Here is an 18,214-nt window from a genome sequence, read left to right on the forward strand (position 1 = left end):
TTACAATGGTTTCTCTTCGCCAGCAGATGGCGTTTTTCTTTTTCTGACAAATGTAATAGCGCATACTGCAGTGGCCTGCTGAGCCCACTTTCAAATACACTTTCAACCCTCTAGGTATCCGTCGTTGTTGGTAATGAGGAGCCAAAGGTCCGGGCTGGAGGATTGGATCTGCCTGCATCTATAATTTGCCCTTTCTGACCTGGTTCAGCTCATCAGGCCAGATGGTCTCTGTCACAACGCAGCTGCGCTCAACAGTTATGGTCCAATTCTCTATCCTTCTAGTCAAGTCAAATGCATTTAACAAGGGTCACAACACCTTTCACACAAATAAAAAGAGGAACAAAACAATGTAGAAAGACTGGTGTTGTGAGGAGGGACAATCTTCTCCATGAAGTGTGCACTTACTCACTCCCCATCATGGATTAAAAAGGAATGGACTGGTGTAACATAATATTTATACCAATCCAATGGATTTAAATCCATGGAGGGGAGTTATGTCCACTTTCAGCAACATAAGACATTGAAGTGTTTGAGTCAATAGTTTATTTGGGTGTAGGGTTCAAAAGGAATGTACTGAAAAAAAGAACCTGTGCGTTTTCCTTTTCCTGTACAAACCTAGCAGCACACACACACACACACACACACACACACACACACACAACCTTGCTTTCCTCAAGAAATTCACTTCAACCACTGTTCTCCTCACAGCTGAGTTTTATTCTTTCAACATCTCACATTACAAATACTTCAAATGTTGTATGCATACAGTTATAAATAGTTGGCTGCAGATGATTATATGACTTTAGATCTTGATTTTTACTTCAGTTCTACAAACCAACTATAAAAACTGACATCTGTTACCACTTAACATAACGGAGGGGAGGGGGGAGGGGGGGAAGAAATATACAAATTGGAACTTATAAATGCGAAATGACCATAATAAAAATCAAGATGATGTCAAGTAAAAAAGGTATATTAATAAATACAACCTTCCCAACATACCATTAAAAACTATTGACATGTTTCGCAATCAAGTAATACTAACAGACATTATTCCTCTGAATGTGGCGCACAAACAGCAATTAGAAAACCTAGACATCAATAAGTTCAACACATCACCCCAAAAAAATATAAAAATCTGATCCAAATTATAGTTTTACATTTCAATTGAAAATATAACAAATGCTAAATACATTATCAACTTAGTATATACACAATGTTTTCTTAATCACAGTAGCATGGTAGTAGCAAAATAATTGAATAAGCACAAAATAATGTTTAAAAATAAATTCAGTTATATATTAGTAGAAAGTATCTTTTGTTTTACTTTGCAGACACCAGCATGAACAATAGACTGAGAAAATAATCCTGTTTTAATGATTACATGGTTTATATGGGTTTAAATGATTTACATTGCAGAAAGAGAGAAACTGTTTTAGGAAAGAACAAGTATTGCACATAAGGGCTCAAAGTTAACTTGCAACATGAATCACATTCAAGTCTATGTCCCAAAGCATGCCACATCACAGGGGTGGAGTGATCAAGTCTCTTTAGGAACAAGTGTCTTCTACATGGCTAAACTCATGTGGTATCCTGCATGTACAGCAGGTCTGTCTGTGAGGGAGGCAGACTTTAGGTGAGAAAGAGAGGATAGATATGTGATCTGAAAGAGAACTTAAAAACTCATACAAAAATAAAACAAAGAGAGATCTAGAGCATTACAATAGTTTTCTGCATTAATACTAGTCAATAGTCATGTTGTTATTCTGTATTACGTCATGCATGCCTAGAATAACTGGAACATTCTGGAACCTTCAGGTAGTTCCAGAATGAGAATCTAAATAGTTTTTAGAACACCTGTCATGATTCACTGATGATACAAGGGAACAAGGGTTCACTCATCCATCCAAGCCAAAACATTTCCCCAAGATTTTCCTTACCCACTACAAGCTGAATATATGTTTCAAGACTATCAAAATAAGTTTAGAAAGGTCTTGTCATGCCTTAAGATCCAGTACTTATGGTTTATTATTATGAAAGAGAAGTCTGTACTGTACATGATTGGCTAACTCTTTTTCTCTACACAATCACACCAGACAATTTAACATTTACCAGCACTTAAATATATAAAAAGCTAAATTGAAAATTATATTAATATCATTCATTTTTTATTTTTTAAATTAAGTTTTACCATAAATGCAGATCTCTTAGTAACAAAGGTACAAAATTATTTTTCACCAAGTGAAAAAAATGAGGTATTGCAAAAGGAGTTATCCCATCTTGTGAAAAATGTGCCTAAAATGACTATTGAAAAAAATATTTAGAAAAGTAGTGCATAATAAATTTATATATGTTCATGACAAAATAATCAGCTAGAAAACACTGTACAAAAATCAGCAGGCCATGTATAAAATAATATCTTTATCTCTGTGACAGCAAGTTCTTCAAAGAGTGTCCAACTACTAACATATTCATCCTCCACAGCTAGAATCCATTCGCCACAGCTCGGATCTACTTCCTCTACACTCCAGTCATGGTAGAGAGTACGTCAGATCACCATGAGACTAGCCTGGTAGTCCTGTCTGTCTCTGCTTTAGCCAACTCCTCTCTGTGTTAATTAGCTGGACAACGATAGCCAGAGGAGTTGGTTAACACTAAAGCACATAGTACCAGGCTGCATACTATGAGTCACTCAGGGAACACTGTAGCTAGCTACCACTGTACTGTGCATCCCTACTAGTACTACAACATTAGCATGTTAGCGTCCAGTGCTAATATCCCTGACAATATAAAGTGAGCTAATACTACTGCCAATACCTGAGCCCTGCCTAGACAGCTAGGGCTCTTGTCTTTATCAGCTGAAAGTGTCTTTCCAAAGACTGTTTCTCCCCTCTCCTCAATTTCACAACTTAAAACGGCACTAGCATTACTGACCTCCTGAACCTGAAAATGGAGTCTTATAGTCCTTAAACCACTCAGATAATCAACTGGCTTTGATCACTTGTTTTTAGGCCAATCTTTGGTTTGCCCATTTTGGCTACAAAGAGTCAATTTAAACCATGATCTGGAAACAGATACCAGTAATCGATGTCAGGCCCGATACCAAGGGGATCATTTTTTTTCTGAAATAATCCTGTATGTACTCTGAACAGTTTATTTATGATGAAGGGAAGTGTCAGTCTGTCTGCCCTCCTGCAGTGGATTTCTTTCACTATTGAACTTTAACCTGACCAGTTGCTCTCAACCTTTGGTTAACAATACAATTATTAATCTAATCCTGCATGCGTAAAGTAACAAAATAAGTGCACCATTTAAAACGCAACTGTTCTAGTTAATATACTGATTGAGGTGCAGCACATAGCTCTCAAATTTTATATATGTTACTCTTGACAACAAACGTAAGCAGCTTCGCCAGCTAATGTGAGAAAATAAAATACAGTCAAGTCAGAAGAAACACTTCTTCTCATACTAATAATGCAGCCAAGTACTCATGCACACCTTAACTTAAATTCAAAAAGGGATGTCTTTCACTTCGTTTTACTTCTTCTTAGCATTTACTTGGTTAGAAGAATGTCTGATTAAAAAAATAAAGATTAAATTAAGCTTTTAAGTTTCTTTTTTTTTCCATTTTGAAACTAAATAGGAACCAGCAAAAAGAAAAGTGCATTTGTTTTCTACAACATAGCCTGTCACCCTCCCTCCCTCCCTAATTCCACCTGAAGGATATGTGTCGGGGTCGGTCTCCCCCCTCCTTGACCAGTGGCTTGTGAAACTCTCGTCCGGCCCGGGAGTGTATGGCGGCCCAGCAGTACTCACAGTAGTACTGGAGACAGGTGACGTTAGCGCAGAAGAAGGGAGCGAACTTCCCCCCACAGCGTGTCCCCTGGCACTCATCACACAGCTGGTCATCCAGCACGTATGGCTTCACTTCCACCTGGGGGACAGGGGGAGGACAGAGGGGGAAAGAGGAGATGAAACATACCCAGATGGAATGGGACAAGAGAGAAACCAGAGGGGAAAAGCTCAGATCCAGCTCCATTTTGTAGCTTAGCTATTGTTCGTGTGAGGTCTCTGGTTTTTCTCCTGGACAAAATGTGTGTGGCTCCGCTAAAGTACCAAAGACCAGACTGACTCACCCGTTTGTCGATCTCGCCGTGCTGCAGCTGAACGAATCGAGCGCTAATAGCAGCGATGTAGCTCTGCTGATTGGAGAATGCCACACGGCCCGCTCCTTTAGGGTACTTAAGCTCAGGGTCTGTGTCGATGCCAGCGTAACACACTCCTCCATACAGACGATCCATTATCATGGCCAGCTCCACTGGAACATTAACACATATAGGCTGATGATGTGGCTGACTGAGTGTCATGCCAGACAGTGTTAGCCTGCTGAGCTAAAGCCTAGGCATTACTGTAGCTGAGTCTCTCTCTCTCTCACACACAAACACACAAACACAGTGCAGTACCTGCGCGTAGAGGACGTGGCACCCCCCCTACGAAGATGGTCTTCCTAGGGTCCAGAGGCTGAGAGCCATCCATCACAAAGTCACTGTCGTTCAGGTTCCAGGGACGGATCTGGACCTAGAGGAACGGCCAGACAACATTCAGATAACACCCATATGACATCTAGAAAATGCTAACAAATTTCATATAACGTTTATAACTCTTTCAAAGTCCATACAACTAGATGTGAACTAGGTGAGTAGACTGGGCCGGGCTGAACTAACGTAGGCGAGTGGGCAGGGCTGAACTAACGTAGGCGAGTGGGCAGGGCTGAACTAACGTAGGCGAGTGGGCAGGGCTGAACTAACTAGGCGAGTGGGCAGGGCTGAACTAACTAGGCGAGTGGGCAGGGCTGAACTAACTAGGCGAGTGGGCAGGGCTGAACTAACTAGGCGAGTGGGCAGGGCTGAACTAACTAGGCGAGTGGGCAGGGCTGAACTAACTAGGCGAGTGGGCAGGGGCTGAACTAACTAGGCGAGTGGGCAGGGCTGAACTAACTAGGCGAGTGGGCAGGGCTGAACTAACTAGGCGAGTGGGCAGGGCTGAACTAACTAGGCGAGTGGGCAGGGCTGAACTAACTAGGCGAGTGGGCAGGGCTGAACTAACTAGGCGAGTGGGCAGGGCTGAACTAACTAGGCGAGTGGGCAGGGCTGAACTAACTAGGCGAGTGGGCAGGGGCTGAACTAACTAGGCGAGTGGGCAGGGCTGAACTAACTAGGCGAGTGGGCAGGGCTGAACTAACTAGGCGAGTGGGCAGGGCTGAACTAACTAGGCGAGTGGGCAGGGCTGAACTAACTAGGCGAGTGGGCAGGGCTGAACTAACTAGGCGAGTGGGCAGGGCTGAACTAACTAGGCGAGTGGGCAGGGCTGAACTATCTAGGCGAGTGGGCAGGGCTGAACTAACTAGGCGAGTGGGCAGGGCTGAACTAACTAGGCGAGTGGGCAGGGCTGAACTAACTAGGCGAGTGGGCAGGGCTGAACTAACTAGGCGAGTGGGCAGGGCTGAACTAACTAGGCGAGTGGGCAGGGCTGAACTAACTAGGCGAGTGGGCAGGGCTGAACTAACTAGGCGAGTGGGCAGGGCTGAACTAACTAGGCGAGTGGGCAGGGCTGAACTAACTAGGCGAGTGGGCAGGGCTGAACTAACTAGGCGAGTGGGCAGGGGCTGAACTAACTAGGCGAGTGGGCAGGGCTGAACTAACTAGGCGAGTGGGCAGGGCTGAACTAACTAGGCGAGTGGACAGGGCTGAACTAACTAGGCGAGTGGGCAGGGCTGAACTATCTAGGCGAGTGGACAGGGCTGAACTAACTAGGCGAGTGGACAGGGCTGAACTAACTAGGCGAGTGGACAGGGCTGAACTAGGCGAGTGGACAGGGCTGAACTAGGCGAGTGGACAGGGCTGAACTAGGCGAGTGGGCAGGGCTGAACTAGGCGAGTGGACAGGGCTGAACTAGGCGAGTGGACAGGGCTGAACTAGGCGAGTGGACAGGGCTGAACTAGGCGAGTGGACAGGGCTGAACTAGGCGAGTGGACAGGGCTGAACTAGGCGAGTGGACAGGGCTGAACTAGGTGAGTAGACTGGGCCGGGCTGACCTACTGTAGGTGAGTGGGCAGGGCTGACTTACTGTAGGTGAGTGGGCAGGGCTGAACTAGGTGAGTGGGCAGGGCTGAACTAGGTGAGTGGGCAGGGCTGAACTAGGTGAGAGGGCAGGGCTGAACTAGGTGAGTGGGCAGGGCTGAACTAGGTGAGTGGGCAGGGCTGAACTAGGTGAGTGGGCAGGGCTGAACTAGGTGAGAGGGCAGGGCTGAACTAGGTGAGAGGGCAGGGCTGAACTAGGTGAGAGGGCAGGGCTGAACTAGGTGAGAGGGCAGGGCTGAACTAGGTGAGAGGACTGGGGAGATCTCACAACTATTTACCAGCAGTGCTAGACTGACAACTCCCACCAAGACTGACTGGGTCGTGTGTCACAGACACGTAAAGCTCCACTCACAGGCTTGTCCTTGATGGTGGGGCTGGAGACACAGAGGTAGAGCTTGCCATCCTCCTCGATACAGGCATCGATCAGAGCCTGGACAGAGCTCTCGTCTTGGAACAGTAAGAATGCATAACCTAGAGGGGGGGAAAGAAAGAGCTCAATACTCTCATGACCTTCATCTAGTTCCCTTAATTCCTAGGGCCCCGAGTGTCCCCGTCATTCCTAGGGCCCCGAGTATTTCCTGGTGAATGTGACCATATCAGACTCACCTTTGGGTGGGAAATAGGACTTGCTCTCAGCCTTGTGGGGCCAATCGACAAACAGGTGACCGAACCGGCGGAAACTGGCAGTGATCTCATCTGAGAATGAAAGAGTCAAAGACGGTCAGCTACACAGGCTCTTCAGGACCCTGTAGTTGTAGCACACAGCCTTTAAGCCTCTGACATCACATGTCGGGACCCATTAACATAGAAAACAGACGCCTCTCATCGTCTTTAACTCAGAACTTCATTGTAGAAGGTGAATTATTCTGTTCATTGATCAATACCTTCGTCTATGTCGGGGGGCAGTCCTCCCACAAACACCTTGCGTGAGTATCTCTCCACTCGCTCTCCGTTGAGGTGTGGGAAACAGTGGGCGGATCCTAAACCAGGAAGTCCCTGGTCACCTGACTCATCCTCTCCGAAGGACCGCTCGTCCTCCATAGGGAACAGGTTAGAGTGACCTGGAAGGCAGAGAAATAGATCGGTAGAGATGAGATACTTATTTCACACCATGTTGCCAACCCAAACCGTACTAACCCCGACCGACACCCTGGACTTATTTCACACCATGTTGCCAACCCAAACCGTACTAACCCTGACCGACACCCTGGACTTATTTCACACCATGTTGCCAACCCAAACCGTACTAACCCCGACCGACACCCTGGACTTATTTCACACCATGTTGCCAACCCAAACTGTACTAACCCCGACCGACACCCTGGACTTATTTCACACCATGTTGCCAACCCAAACTAACCCCGACCGACACCCTGGACTTATTTCACACCATGTTGCCAACCCAAACTAACCCCGACCGACACCCTGGACTTATTTCACACCATGTTGCCAACCCAAACCGTACTAACCCCGACCGACACCCTGGACTTATTTCACACCATGTTGCCAACCCAAACCCTACTAACCCCGACCGACACCCTGGACTTACTTCACACCATGTTGCCAACCCAAACTAACCCCGACCGACACCCTGGACTTATTTCACACCATGTTGCCAACCCAAACCCTACTAACCCCGACCGACACCCTGGACTTACTTCACACCATGTTGCCAACCCAAACCCTACTAACCCCGACCGACACCCTGGACTTATTTCACACCATGTTGCCAACCCAAACCCTACTAACCCCGACCGACACCCTGGACTTATTTCACACCATGTTGCCAACCCAAACCGTACTAACCCCGACCGACACCCTGGACTTATTTCACACCATGTTGCCAACCCAAACCGTACTAACCCCGACCGACACCCTGGACTTATTTCACACCATGTTGCCAACCCAAACTGTACTAACCCCGACCGACACCCTGGACTTATTTCACACCATGTTGCCAACCCAAACTAACCCCGACCGACACCCTGGACTTATTTCACACCATGTTGCCAACCCAAACCGTACTAACCCCGACCGACACCCTGGACTTATTTCACACCATGTTGCCAACCCAAACCGTACTAACCCCGACCGACACCCTGGACTTATTTCACACCATGTTGCCAACCCAAACCGTACTAACCCTGACCGACACCCTGGACTTATTTCACACCATGTTGCCAACCCAAACCCTACTAACCCCGACCGACACCCTGGACTTATTTCACACCATGTTGCCAACCCAAACCGTACTAACCCCGACCGACACCCTGGACTTATTTCACACCATGTTGCCAACCCAAACCGTACTAACCCCGACCGACACCCTGGACTTATTTCACACCATGTTGCCAACCCAAACTGTACTAACCCCGACCGACACCCTGGACTTATTTCACACCATGTTGCCAACCCAAACTAACCCCGACCGACACCCTGGACTTATTTCACACCATGTTGCCAACCCAAACTAACCCCGACCGACACCCTGGACTTATTTCACACCATGTTGCCAACCCAAACCGTACTAACCCCGACCGACACCCTGGACTTATTTCACACCATGTTGCCAACCCAAACCGTACTAACCCCGACCGACACCCTGGACTTATTTCACACCATGTTGCCAACCCAAACCGTACTAACCCTGACCGACACCCTGGACTTATTTCACACCATGTTGCCAACCCAAACCGTACTAACCCCGACCGACACCCTGGACTTACTTCACACCATGTTGCCAACCCAAACCGTACTAACCCCGACCGACACCCTGGACTTACTTCACACCATGTTGCCAACCCAAACCCTACTAACCCCGACCGACACCCTGGACTTATTTCACACCATGTTGCCAACCCAAACCGTACTAACCCCGACCGACACCCTGGACTTACTTCACACCATGTTGCCAACCCAAACTAACCCCGACCGACACCCTGGACTTATTTCACACCATGTTGCCAACCCAAACCCTACTAACCCCGACCGACACCCTGGACTTACTTCACACCATGTTGCCAACCCAAACCGTACTAACCCCGACCGACACCCTGGACTTATTTCACACCATGTTGCCAACCCAAACCGTACTAACCCCGACCGACACCCTGGACTTATTTCACACCATGTTGCCAACCCAAACCCGTACTAACCCAGACACCCTGATGAAGACGTAAGCTGATATACATTGAAGTATTTTAATGTCCCATACATTAAAGGCTTTTTAACTTTCAAACCGAACACGAGTGCCTGGACATTTTTATGCCACTAACCACCTATTTGTGGTTATAATATTTATTTTCAAACCATACTGTGCCGGCTCCGATAATTCATTTTCACATTGTCCTTTCCAACAACCATTGTGGATGTTTAACCAGGCCAGCTCCGTTTAACCAGGCCAGCGCCGTTTAACCAGGCCAGCTCCGTTTAACCAGGCCAGCTCCGTTTAACCAGGCCAGCTCCGTTTAACCAGGCCAGCTCTGTGGAGCTTGGATCAGGTCTATTTGACTGAGTCGTCGAAAAAGGGAAAGATTGTACCCAAATAAATACACCTACAATAAAATTGCGGTACATTGATTGAAATCAAATTAACTCAAATAAAGCAATTTTTCATTGTGATGAAGACAAAAGAGAACCATGATCATGAAACCAAACACGATTTCCGCAAGCGCTTGCAAGATTTGATGCTTTGGTAAAGTCTAGTGACAAGCCACCACAGCCAGGTCATAAAAACCCAGCAGGAAACAGGCATCCGACAATCATGTCAGCTGATCTTTTTTGCTGTTGCGCTGTACATATGATCAGATTTCACAACAAACTCATGTGTTGAACGTTATTAATATAGCAATCTGTGAGATGGTCAGTCAGCACAATTGCAATAAAGACAGCCTGGAAATCCATTTCAACACTTCACCATGTTAAGTATATAAAGCAGGCCACATAATCTACACGGAAGTTCTTATCAAATGCTTTATAGTATTTGGATTGAATTAATACATTTTATTTTGATGTTTTTTTTATTATATTCATTTCAAATCCTCCCTGGGGACTTGAAGTCTTCCTCTGCAGGTTCAGTCGGGGACTAGTGAACAGTCAGCATTTAAGAGGTAAACACAGACAAGTTGCATCTGAAATGGCACCCTATTCCCACACTTCAGACACAGAGGCCAAACCAGACAGACAGCATGTACTGTGTAATGGCCGATTTGCAAATAATGACATAACTTAGGCTAAAACATGAAGACATTTTGGGTTTGTCTTTACCTCGTCGCCTGCCATAGCTCCTAGCTGCATGTAAAACAAGAGACAACAACCTTCATACCAACTCTTAACAGCACAGGGTTACAAAATAATGTACACTCCATGAACAACTTGCATCCAATTGACTACCTGTATTGTGAATGGCTGAACTAAGCTATAAACTTTATAGTATTGAGGCAAAATAACATTTCCATACCATTCATGGGCAAAGACCCATCTCCGCCCTGGTGAGAGAAACCATAGCGACCTGGAGAGGAAGAGACCGAAGTCAGTTAGAATATGCATATTACTTTGCCTTCTCACTCCATACAGCCACCGCATTCTCACTCCATACAGCCACCGCATTCTCACTCCATACAGCCACCGCATTCTCACTCCATACAGCCACCGCATTCTCACTCCATACAGCCACCGCATTCTCACTCCATACAGCCACCGCATTCTCACTCCATACAGCCACCGCATAAAGCCGATTCTCACTCCATACAGCCACCGCATTCTCACTCCATACAGCCACCGCATTCTCACTCCATACAGCCACCGCATTCTCACTCCATACAGCCACCGCATTCTCACTCCATACAGCCACCGCATTCTCACTCCATACAGCCACCGCATTCTCACTCCATACAGCCACCATATTTCAACAACTGTAGCTGTTCTGTGATGTACTGAGGAGAATGAGAATTGAGATGAGCAGCAGAAAAATCAAAGCATCCAGAGAACTGACTTAACAGCCAACAGATAGCAATGCATGATCAGAGAGGGGAAATAAGTGATGGACTGGCCTAAATGAACATAGTGACAAACTCCTTCTGAAGAGCAGTCTGGGTCTTGGCTATAAAACATGTCTTCCGAGATGGTATGCGACAAAACGTAACCCAAATGTTTAATTCATGGTGGTGGAGAGAATGGAGAGTGGAACATGGATCAAAGTGGCAGCATAGCAGTACTTAAAACAGGTAAGCGTGTGTGACGGAGTACGTTTAGACAGAGTTTAGCCGTTTCTCCTCTATCCTGCACTAGCGCAGCTAGACATTTTACCAACCGGTCAGAATTAAGCGACATCAATCTTCTGTCTCTAAATTGAAAATATGCCATTACTGTATGTTCAGCTAATATTTCCTCAATGTTTGTGGGGTATTACAGAATACCACGGCCTATATTCAAAGCATCTAGGATCAGGTCCCCCTTGTACATATAATCATACTCATTATTTTTCTAAAGGAAAAAAAAAAATTAAAAAAAAAATAAAAAAAAATCTTATTCTGAGACGCTTTGTGAATACAGGCCCAGGGTGTTCTTTCATACTGCGTGAAACAGAGAAACCCACCTTTCAAGGAATCCTGTTCAGCCCGCATAATATCAATCAGACTGTTCTCCAGAGAGTGCATGCTGAAGCCATCAAAGGAACGGGTTCTCTCCTGCTGGGAGACACACAGAGGCCGGGAACACAATGATTAGCCTGCGGTGTTCTAACAACAGGAACACAGAACCATTCTGACGCTAGAACCCGTGGTAGGTTCTAATCAAGACCCTTGACACAGTTTTGCTTTGTTAATAGATGAGAACTATGTTGTCCTGGTACTTTAGAACTAAACAGTTACACATCCACAGAGTGGTTCTGTGGTGACGCTTATGAAATAAAATGCCACCAAAATTTATTTCTCTGATTCTACAGAGATATCTCCAGATGTAGGCCATCTACAGCTTTTGTATCACATGCCCGTCTCTGTAGATAGACACTGAATGCTTTTCAAATAATCCCTTCCTTGAAGTAATCACTGATCTGTGTGTGACTGGAACGCTAAAGCTAGACTTACACCCTACTGCTTTAGCCAATACAGGTCATGTCAGATCTGCGTTTACCTCAAAGAAGAAAGGATGCATGCCTTTTTTTTGCATTCAAACAGGGCCTTCTTTATGTATTCAAACAGGGCCTTCTTTATGCATTCAAACAGGGCCTTCTTTATGTATTCAAACAGGGCCTTCTTTATGCATTCAAACAGGGCCTTCTTTATGCATTCAAACAGGGCCTTCTTTATGCATTCAAACAGGGCCTTCTTTATGTATTCAAACAGGGCCTTCTTTATGCATTCAAACAGGGCCTTCTTTATGCATTCAAACAGGGCCTTCTTTATGCATTCAAACAGGGCCTTCTTTATGCATTCAAACAGGGCCTTCTTTATGCATTCAAACAGGGCCTTCTTTATGTATTCAAACAGGGCCAAAGCCTGCAGAAGTGAGATGACAGTATGTCAACATTTGTCATACAGGCGCTGTGGGATCTCTAACAAGAAGGAGGCTGGGGTTTCCGTATTTAACATCTGTAACAAAAGGAGAAGGCTGAAGTTTCCGTACCAAATGGCACCTAATTCCCTGTATAGTGCACTACCTTTGACCAGGCTCTGGTTTAAAGTAATGCACTAAACAGAGAGAATGGTGTTTTTTTGGGGATGAACACTGATTACCGGATTAGGCCTCTTCATGGCATACGCTTTCCACCACATTCACAGATCTATAAGACTACATATACAACAATACATAGTTACTGTGAATTTCATAATGAAAAAAGTTTTGTTGGCCTAATTGTCATTGATGTTATCAGATGCTCTACTTACTAGTAACTAGATCATATTTGCTCTTCTCATTTACTTTGATGTGTACTGTATTGCACAGATCAGAACATATCATTTGGCTCTGATACTTGTATCAAAAATGCCTTTACAAAGCTGCATGTGTTGGTTTTAACAATATAGAAGCATGTTTCAAGTCCATTTTCATTGTCCTATAAGGGTGGATAAATATATTTTCTCTACAGTTTGCTCATCACTTCTCTCACCTGGAAAGGGAAGTTGTCAGTGCGACTCATACTGTCTTCCATCCAGGCCTTTTGGTTGAACCCAGAGTTATTACGAGGATACTTCTGAGAGGGAACCTGGAAGATGGGACAATATTATATAATATTGTCCCATGTAGTACATGTGGGATAGTCCCATGTGATTGTACCATTGAAGCGCATGATAGAGTTTATTTATTTTATGGCTCAATAGACAACAGCATTAGCTGGATTACAGCCTGCGGTCGCGAAGAAATTATATCATAACCAACTAAATCACGTACAATTGGAGTTTGGCAAAACATTGAAATGAAAGAAAAATCATTGACTAGTTCCTTGTAGGCTGTTATATGAATATGGTTAATCTAGTCATAATTCTGAGGCCTTTGGGACATCCGGTCTTAACAGGTATGAGGTGTGCCATATACAGTTGTAGTCTGAAGTTTACATACACCTTAGCCAAATACATTTAAAAATCAGTTTTACACAATTCCTGACACTTAATACCAGTAACAATTCCCTGTCTTAGGTCAGTTAGGATCACCACTTTATTTTAAGAATGTGAAATGTCAGAATAATAGTAGAGAGAATGATTTATTTCAGCTTTTATTTCTTTCATCACATTCCCAGTGGGTCAGAAGTTTACATACACTAAGTTAGTATTTGGTAGCATTGCCTTTAAATTGTTTAACTTGGGTCAAACGTTTCAGATAACCTTCCACGAGCATTCCCACAATAAGTTGGGTGAATTTTGGCCCATTCCTCCTGACAGAGCTGGTGTAACTGAGTCAGGTTTGTAGGCCTCCTTGCTCGCACACAATTTTTCAGTTCTGCCCACACATTTTCTATAGGATTGAGATCAGGGCTTTGTGATGGCCACTCCAATACCTTGACTTTGTTGTCCTTAAGCCATTTTGCCACAACTTTGGAAGTATGCTTGGGATCATTGTCCATTTGGAAGACCCATTTGCGACCAAGCTTTAACTTCCTGACTGATGTCTTGAGATGTTTCAGTATATCTACATAATTTTCCTTCCTCACGAAGCCATCTATTTTGTGAAGTGCACCAGTCCCTCCTGCAGCAAAGCACCCCCACAAAATGATGCTGCCACCCCCCGTCCTTCACGGTTGGGATAGTGACCTTCGGCTTGCAAGCCTCCCCCTTTTTCCTCCAAACATAACGGTGGTCATTATGGTTAAACAGTTCTATTTTTGTTTCATCAGACCAGAGTGCATTTCTCCAAAAAGTACAATCTTTGTCCCCATCTGCAGTTGCAAACCGTAGTCTGGCTTTTTTATGGCGGTTTTGGAGCAGTGGCTTCTTCCCTGCTGAGCGGCCTTTCAGGTTAAGTTGATATAGGACTCATTTTACTGTGGATATAGATACTTTTGTACCTGTTTCCTCCAGCATCTTCACAAGGTCCTTAGCTGTTGTTCTAGGATTGATTTGCACTTTTCGCACCAAAGTACGTTCATCTCTAGTGGTCCCATGGTGTTTATACTTGCGTACTATTGTTTGTACAGATGAACGTGGTACCTTCAGGCATTTGGAAATTGCTCCCAAGGATGAACCAGACTTGTGGAGGTCTACAATTCTCTTTCTGAGGTCTTGGCTGATTTCTTTTGATTTTCCCATGATGTCAAGCAAAGAGGCACCGAGTTTGAAGGTAGGCCTTGAAATACATCCACAGGTACACCTCCAATTGACTAAAATGATGTCAATTAGCCTATCAGTAGCTTCTAAAGCCATGACATAATTTTCTGGAATTTTCCAAGCTGTTTAAAGGCACAGTCAACTTACTGTATGTAAACTCCTGACCCACTGGAATTGTGATACAGTGAATTATAAGTGAAATAATCAGTAAACAATTGTTGTAAAAACGACTTGTGTCATGCACAAAGTAGATGTCCTAACCGACTTGTCAAAACTATAGTTTGTTTACAAGAAATGTGTGGAGTGGTTGAAAAACGAGTTTTAATGACTCCAACCTAAGTATTTAAACTTCCGACTTCAACTGTACATTAACAGTATCAGGTTGTTAGATGGGAGTGTGCAGTATATCTAGCTAGTTCAGTACCAGGTTGTTAGATGGGAGTGTGCAGTATATCTAGCTAGTTCAGTACCAGGTTGTTAGATGGGAGTGTGCAGTATATCTAGCTAGTTCAGTACCAGGTTGTTAGATGGGAGTGTGCAGTATATCTAGCTAGTTCAGTACCTGGTTGTTGGGGAAAGACTTCTTAAGTGGTGAGATGGAGTTGAGGGCCGTCACCCCTCCATTGAGGCCCCTGCGGTACTCACGAACCCCCTGTGACCCTCCCCAGCCACCGTACCCACCTCCCCCGGGGCTCCAGGAGGTGGAAGTGGGGGGGGCAGGGCTCTGGTAGCTGCCCCAAGGGGAGGGGGGCTTGGACTGGGCTGGGGCCAGGTGGGGCAGCTGGGTGAAAGCTCCAGAGCGGTGGGGGTGAGGAGGGAAGGAGGGCTGGGGAGGGTGGGGGGGGGCTGGAGAGCGACGGTGCTGAGGGGGGACCCCCTGGTTGTGGGGGTGGTAGTGGTGGGGAGGAGGGTGGTGCTGGGAGACCGGGCCGATTTGGGGGGAGAAGCTGCCCCCCGCCCCTCCGAAGCCGGGCCCCGCGTGGTGGGAGAAGTTCTGGAACAGCATCTGGGGTCCGTTAGCGTTGGAACCAGCCGGGCCAAAGAAACCACCCCCGACGTCCTCGCCGATAACGGGGGAGGGGTTGGAAGGTATGGTCGGGGACCAGTTGTTGAAGGAGGTCAAGGAGGAGGAGGTGGTGGTGGATTGGGCTCCGGACGTCCCCATCCCCAGGCTGTCCTGGTAGTCAAACCCCCCCAGCACCGGAGGGGAGTCCATCCCACCCCTAAGCTTCTCCTTCCCACCGGTCTCCAACGAGCCCTTCTCCATGGAGCCGTCCTCGGGAAGGATTCCATCCAGCTCCCCTAGGCCACCTCCGGCCTCTTGCTGCCCAGGGGAGACGGCCTGCGGCTGGGCCTTCTCCTGCAGGTCCTGGAGGTCCAGGGCTTTGGACTTGTCGGAGTCAAGGATCTCATCCTGCATGTTACTGTGGGGTGTTACGGAGGGGAACAGCCAGGCGCTACCCCCTCCATTGGTGGCCGAGGTGCTGTTGACGAATGAAGGGGGGCTGGGGGGGTTGGCGGGGTGATTGAGGTGGGGGGCTGGGGTTGGAGGTGAGGAGGGATCCTCACAGGGAAAGCAGACTTGTTGCCACTGCCGTTATTCTTCACCAGGACTCCGAAGCCGTAGTCGTCCATTTATGAATCCCGGGGTAAAGCCGATGTTTCCTCCTCAACTTGGTTCTTCTTATCTCAGTGTCTTCTAGGCCTATTTCCTACTGTATAACATGGGGAGGGAAGGAGAGGAGTGCGGGAGAGAGGGAGGAATTGAAGGGAGAAAGGGGGTGAGGGAGAGGACAGGAGTGAAGGCATGCGCGAGAAAGCAAGGGGAGGGAAAGGTGATGTAGGGAAAACAGTGGGTGAGGTAAAAAGGGGGAGATGGGTGAGAAGCGGACTAGACAGGGTCGAGGGAGGGGGAGAGAGGGTCGAGGGAGGGGGGGAGAGAGGGTCGAGGGAGGGGGGAGAGAGGGTCGAGGGGGGGAGACAGGGGGGGACATAAATACAAAGGCTATCATTCCACAATTTGATCCTACAGGCCATCCAAAACAACACCAGCCTTGCCAACTGCAGTGACTTTGCTGCAACTGCAGACTGCTAGTGATGTAACAATGAGATTAAATCATTGACTCGCTCAGCCACAGTAGGCCAAGACTACATGATAAAATAACAGACTTAGCATAGCAGTAGCACTAGCAGGCCACAACAGAAAACACCTGAGTTAACCTGCGTAGGTTAGCTGCGGTAGAAGCACATAGCACCAAGCAGGCTGGCTACGCTATTAGTTGACGTTTCTCTTCCCAAAGGTCGTTATGTGGCTAGCAAGCTAACAGCTGCTGCATTGGGCTCCATGTGCCCTGTCAATCAAACACATTATGATCATCAGTGTTGGTCTATATGAGGTCTATATGCAGTGTGGTGTGTGTCTATGCCCGTGCGTTAAAATGAAGGTAAATACACCAACACCTACCGAATATCTAGATTTTTTTCTGCAATGACCTCCTCCGTCGCGACCAGTTAAAGAAGAAAATACTGGTGACGTTTCTTGTCTATGCTGAATCTAGGGTAGCCTAGTTCCCCGTATACAAGCCGCTAGGCTAGGGTAATAGCCGACAAGCTACTACAGTAGATACATTGTAGCCGAGCAATCGAAGCAGATAGGCAACAATGTCGATGACAAATGAAACAATGTATCCGAAAATTCAACCGACAGCGATACACGGGCTGGATCTGCGGTGATATTGGTATTAAATGGTGTGTGTATCTTTAAACGACCTCGTCGGTTTCGTGTCCTGTGTGTTCAATGTCATAGCTTAGCACCAATCGTTGTCGTCATAATTTTTGTGCAATTCTAAACTACGGGTATAAACATGAGTGCATTTCTCTGGTACGACATTACATTTCTGTAACGGATTCTATATCGTGCATTATGTACCTCTAAATTGTCGTCATGTCCTTATGGTTCCTAGATGTTGCCATATTTCATCTTTTTTCAATTTTCTGCATTTCCAAGTCAACCGGTACGAATGGTCTCTTCTAGTCGATGACAGCTGGGCCAGTAGGGAGACACTTCCGACTCATAACCCCGCCCCCTCCTCCAACTCCCACCCACAGACTGCAAGGGTTTCCCTCTGCGGCCTCGCCCCTTTCCACAGATGAATGGCGTTTAATTGGATATGTGTGGGTAAACCACACCCATCTCACGCCTTTTCAATGAAATAGCACTGCGTTCAAGACGTTCTCAGCCCAAATAAGGATGTTGAGAAATTCATGGGTGGAGTTCCACATGCAGGCAAATAATGCACAAAATTCAAACTAGATGTA

The 18,214-nt window shown here is 46.2% G+C and overlaps 1 protein-coding gene across 1 annotated transcript; it reads right to left on the reverse strand.

Annotated features, from left to right (window-relative positions):
- Nucleotides 1-696: 696 nt before the first annotated feature.
- Nucleotides 697-17,973, reverse strand: LOC106604296 (cytoplasmic polyadenylation element-binding protein 4). Its single transcript, XM_045717915.1, is given in 13 exon segments — nucleotides 697-3,934; nucleotides 4,137-4,318; nucleotides 4,464-4,578; nucleotides 6,493-6,611; nucleotides 6,747-6,836; nucleotides 7,025-7,201; nucleotides 10,407-10,430; nucleotides 10,600-10,650; nucleotides 11,737-11,827; nucleotides 13,246-13,341; nucleotides 15,459-16,433; nucleotides 16,436-16,787; nucleotides 17,826-17,973. Coding segments are annotated over 12 exon segments (2,244 nt in total). The 5' UTR covers nucleotides 16,532-16,787; nucleotides 17,826-17,973; the 3' UTR covers nucleotides 697-3,706.
- Between the last annotated feature and the right edge of the window lie 241 nt (nucleotides 17,974-18,214).

Source organism: Salmo salar, chromosome ssa05 (genome assembly GCF_905237065.1).
Source record: "Salmo salar chromosome ssa05, Ssal_v3.1, whole genome shotgun sequence".
Lineage (NCBI taxonomy): Eukaryota > Metazoa > Chordata > Actinopteri > Salmoniformes > Salmonidae > Salmo > Salmo salar.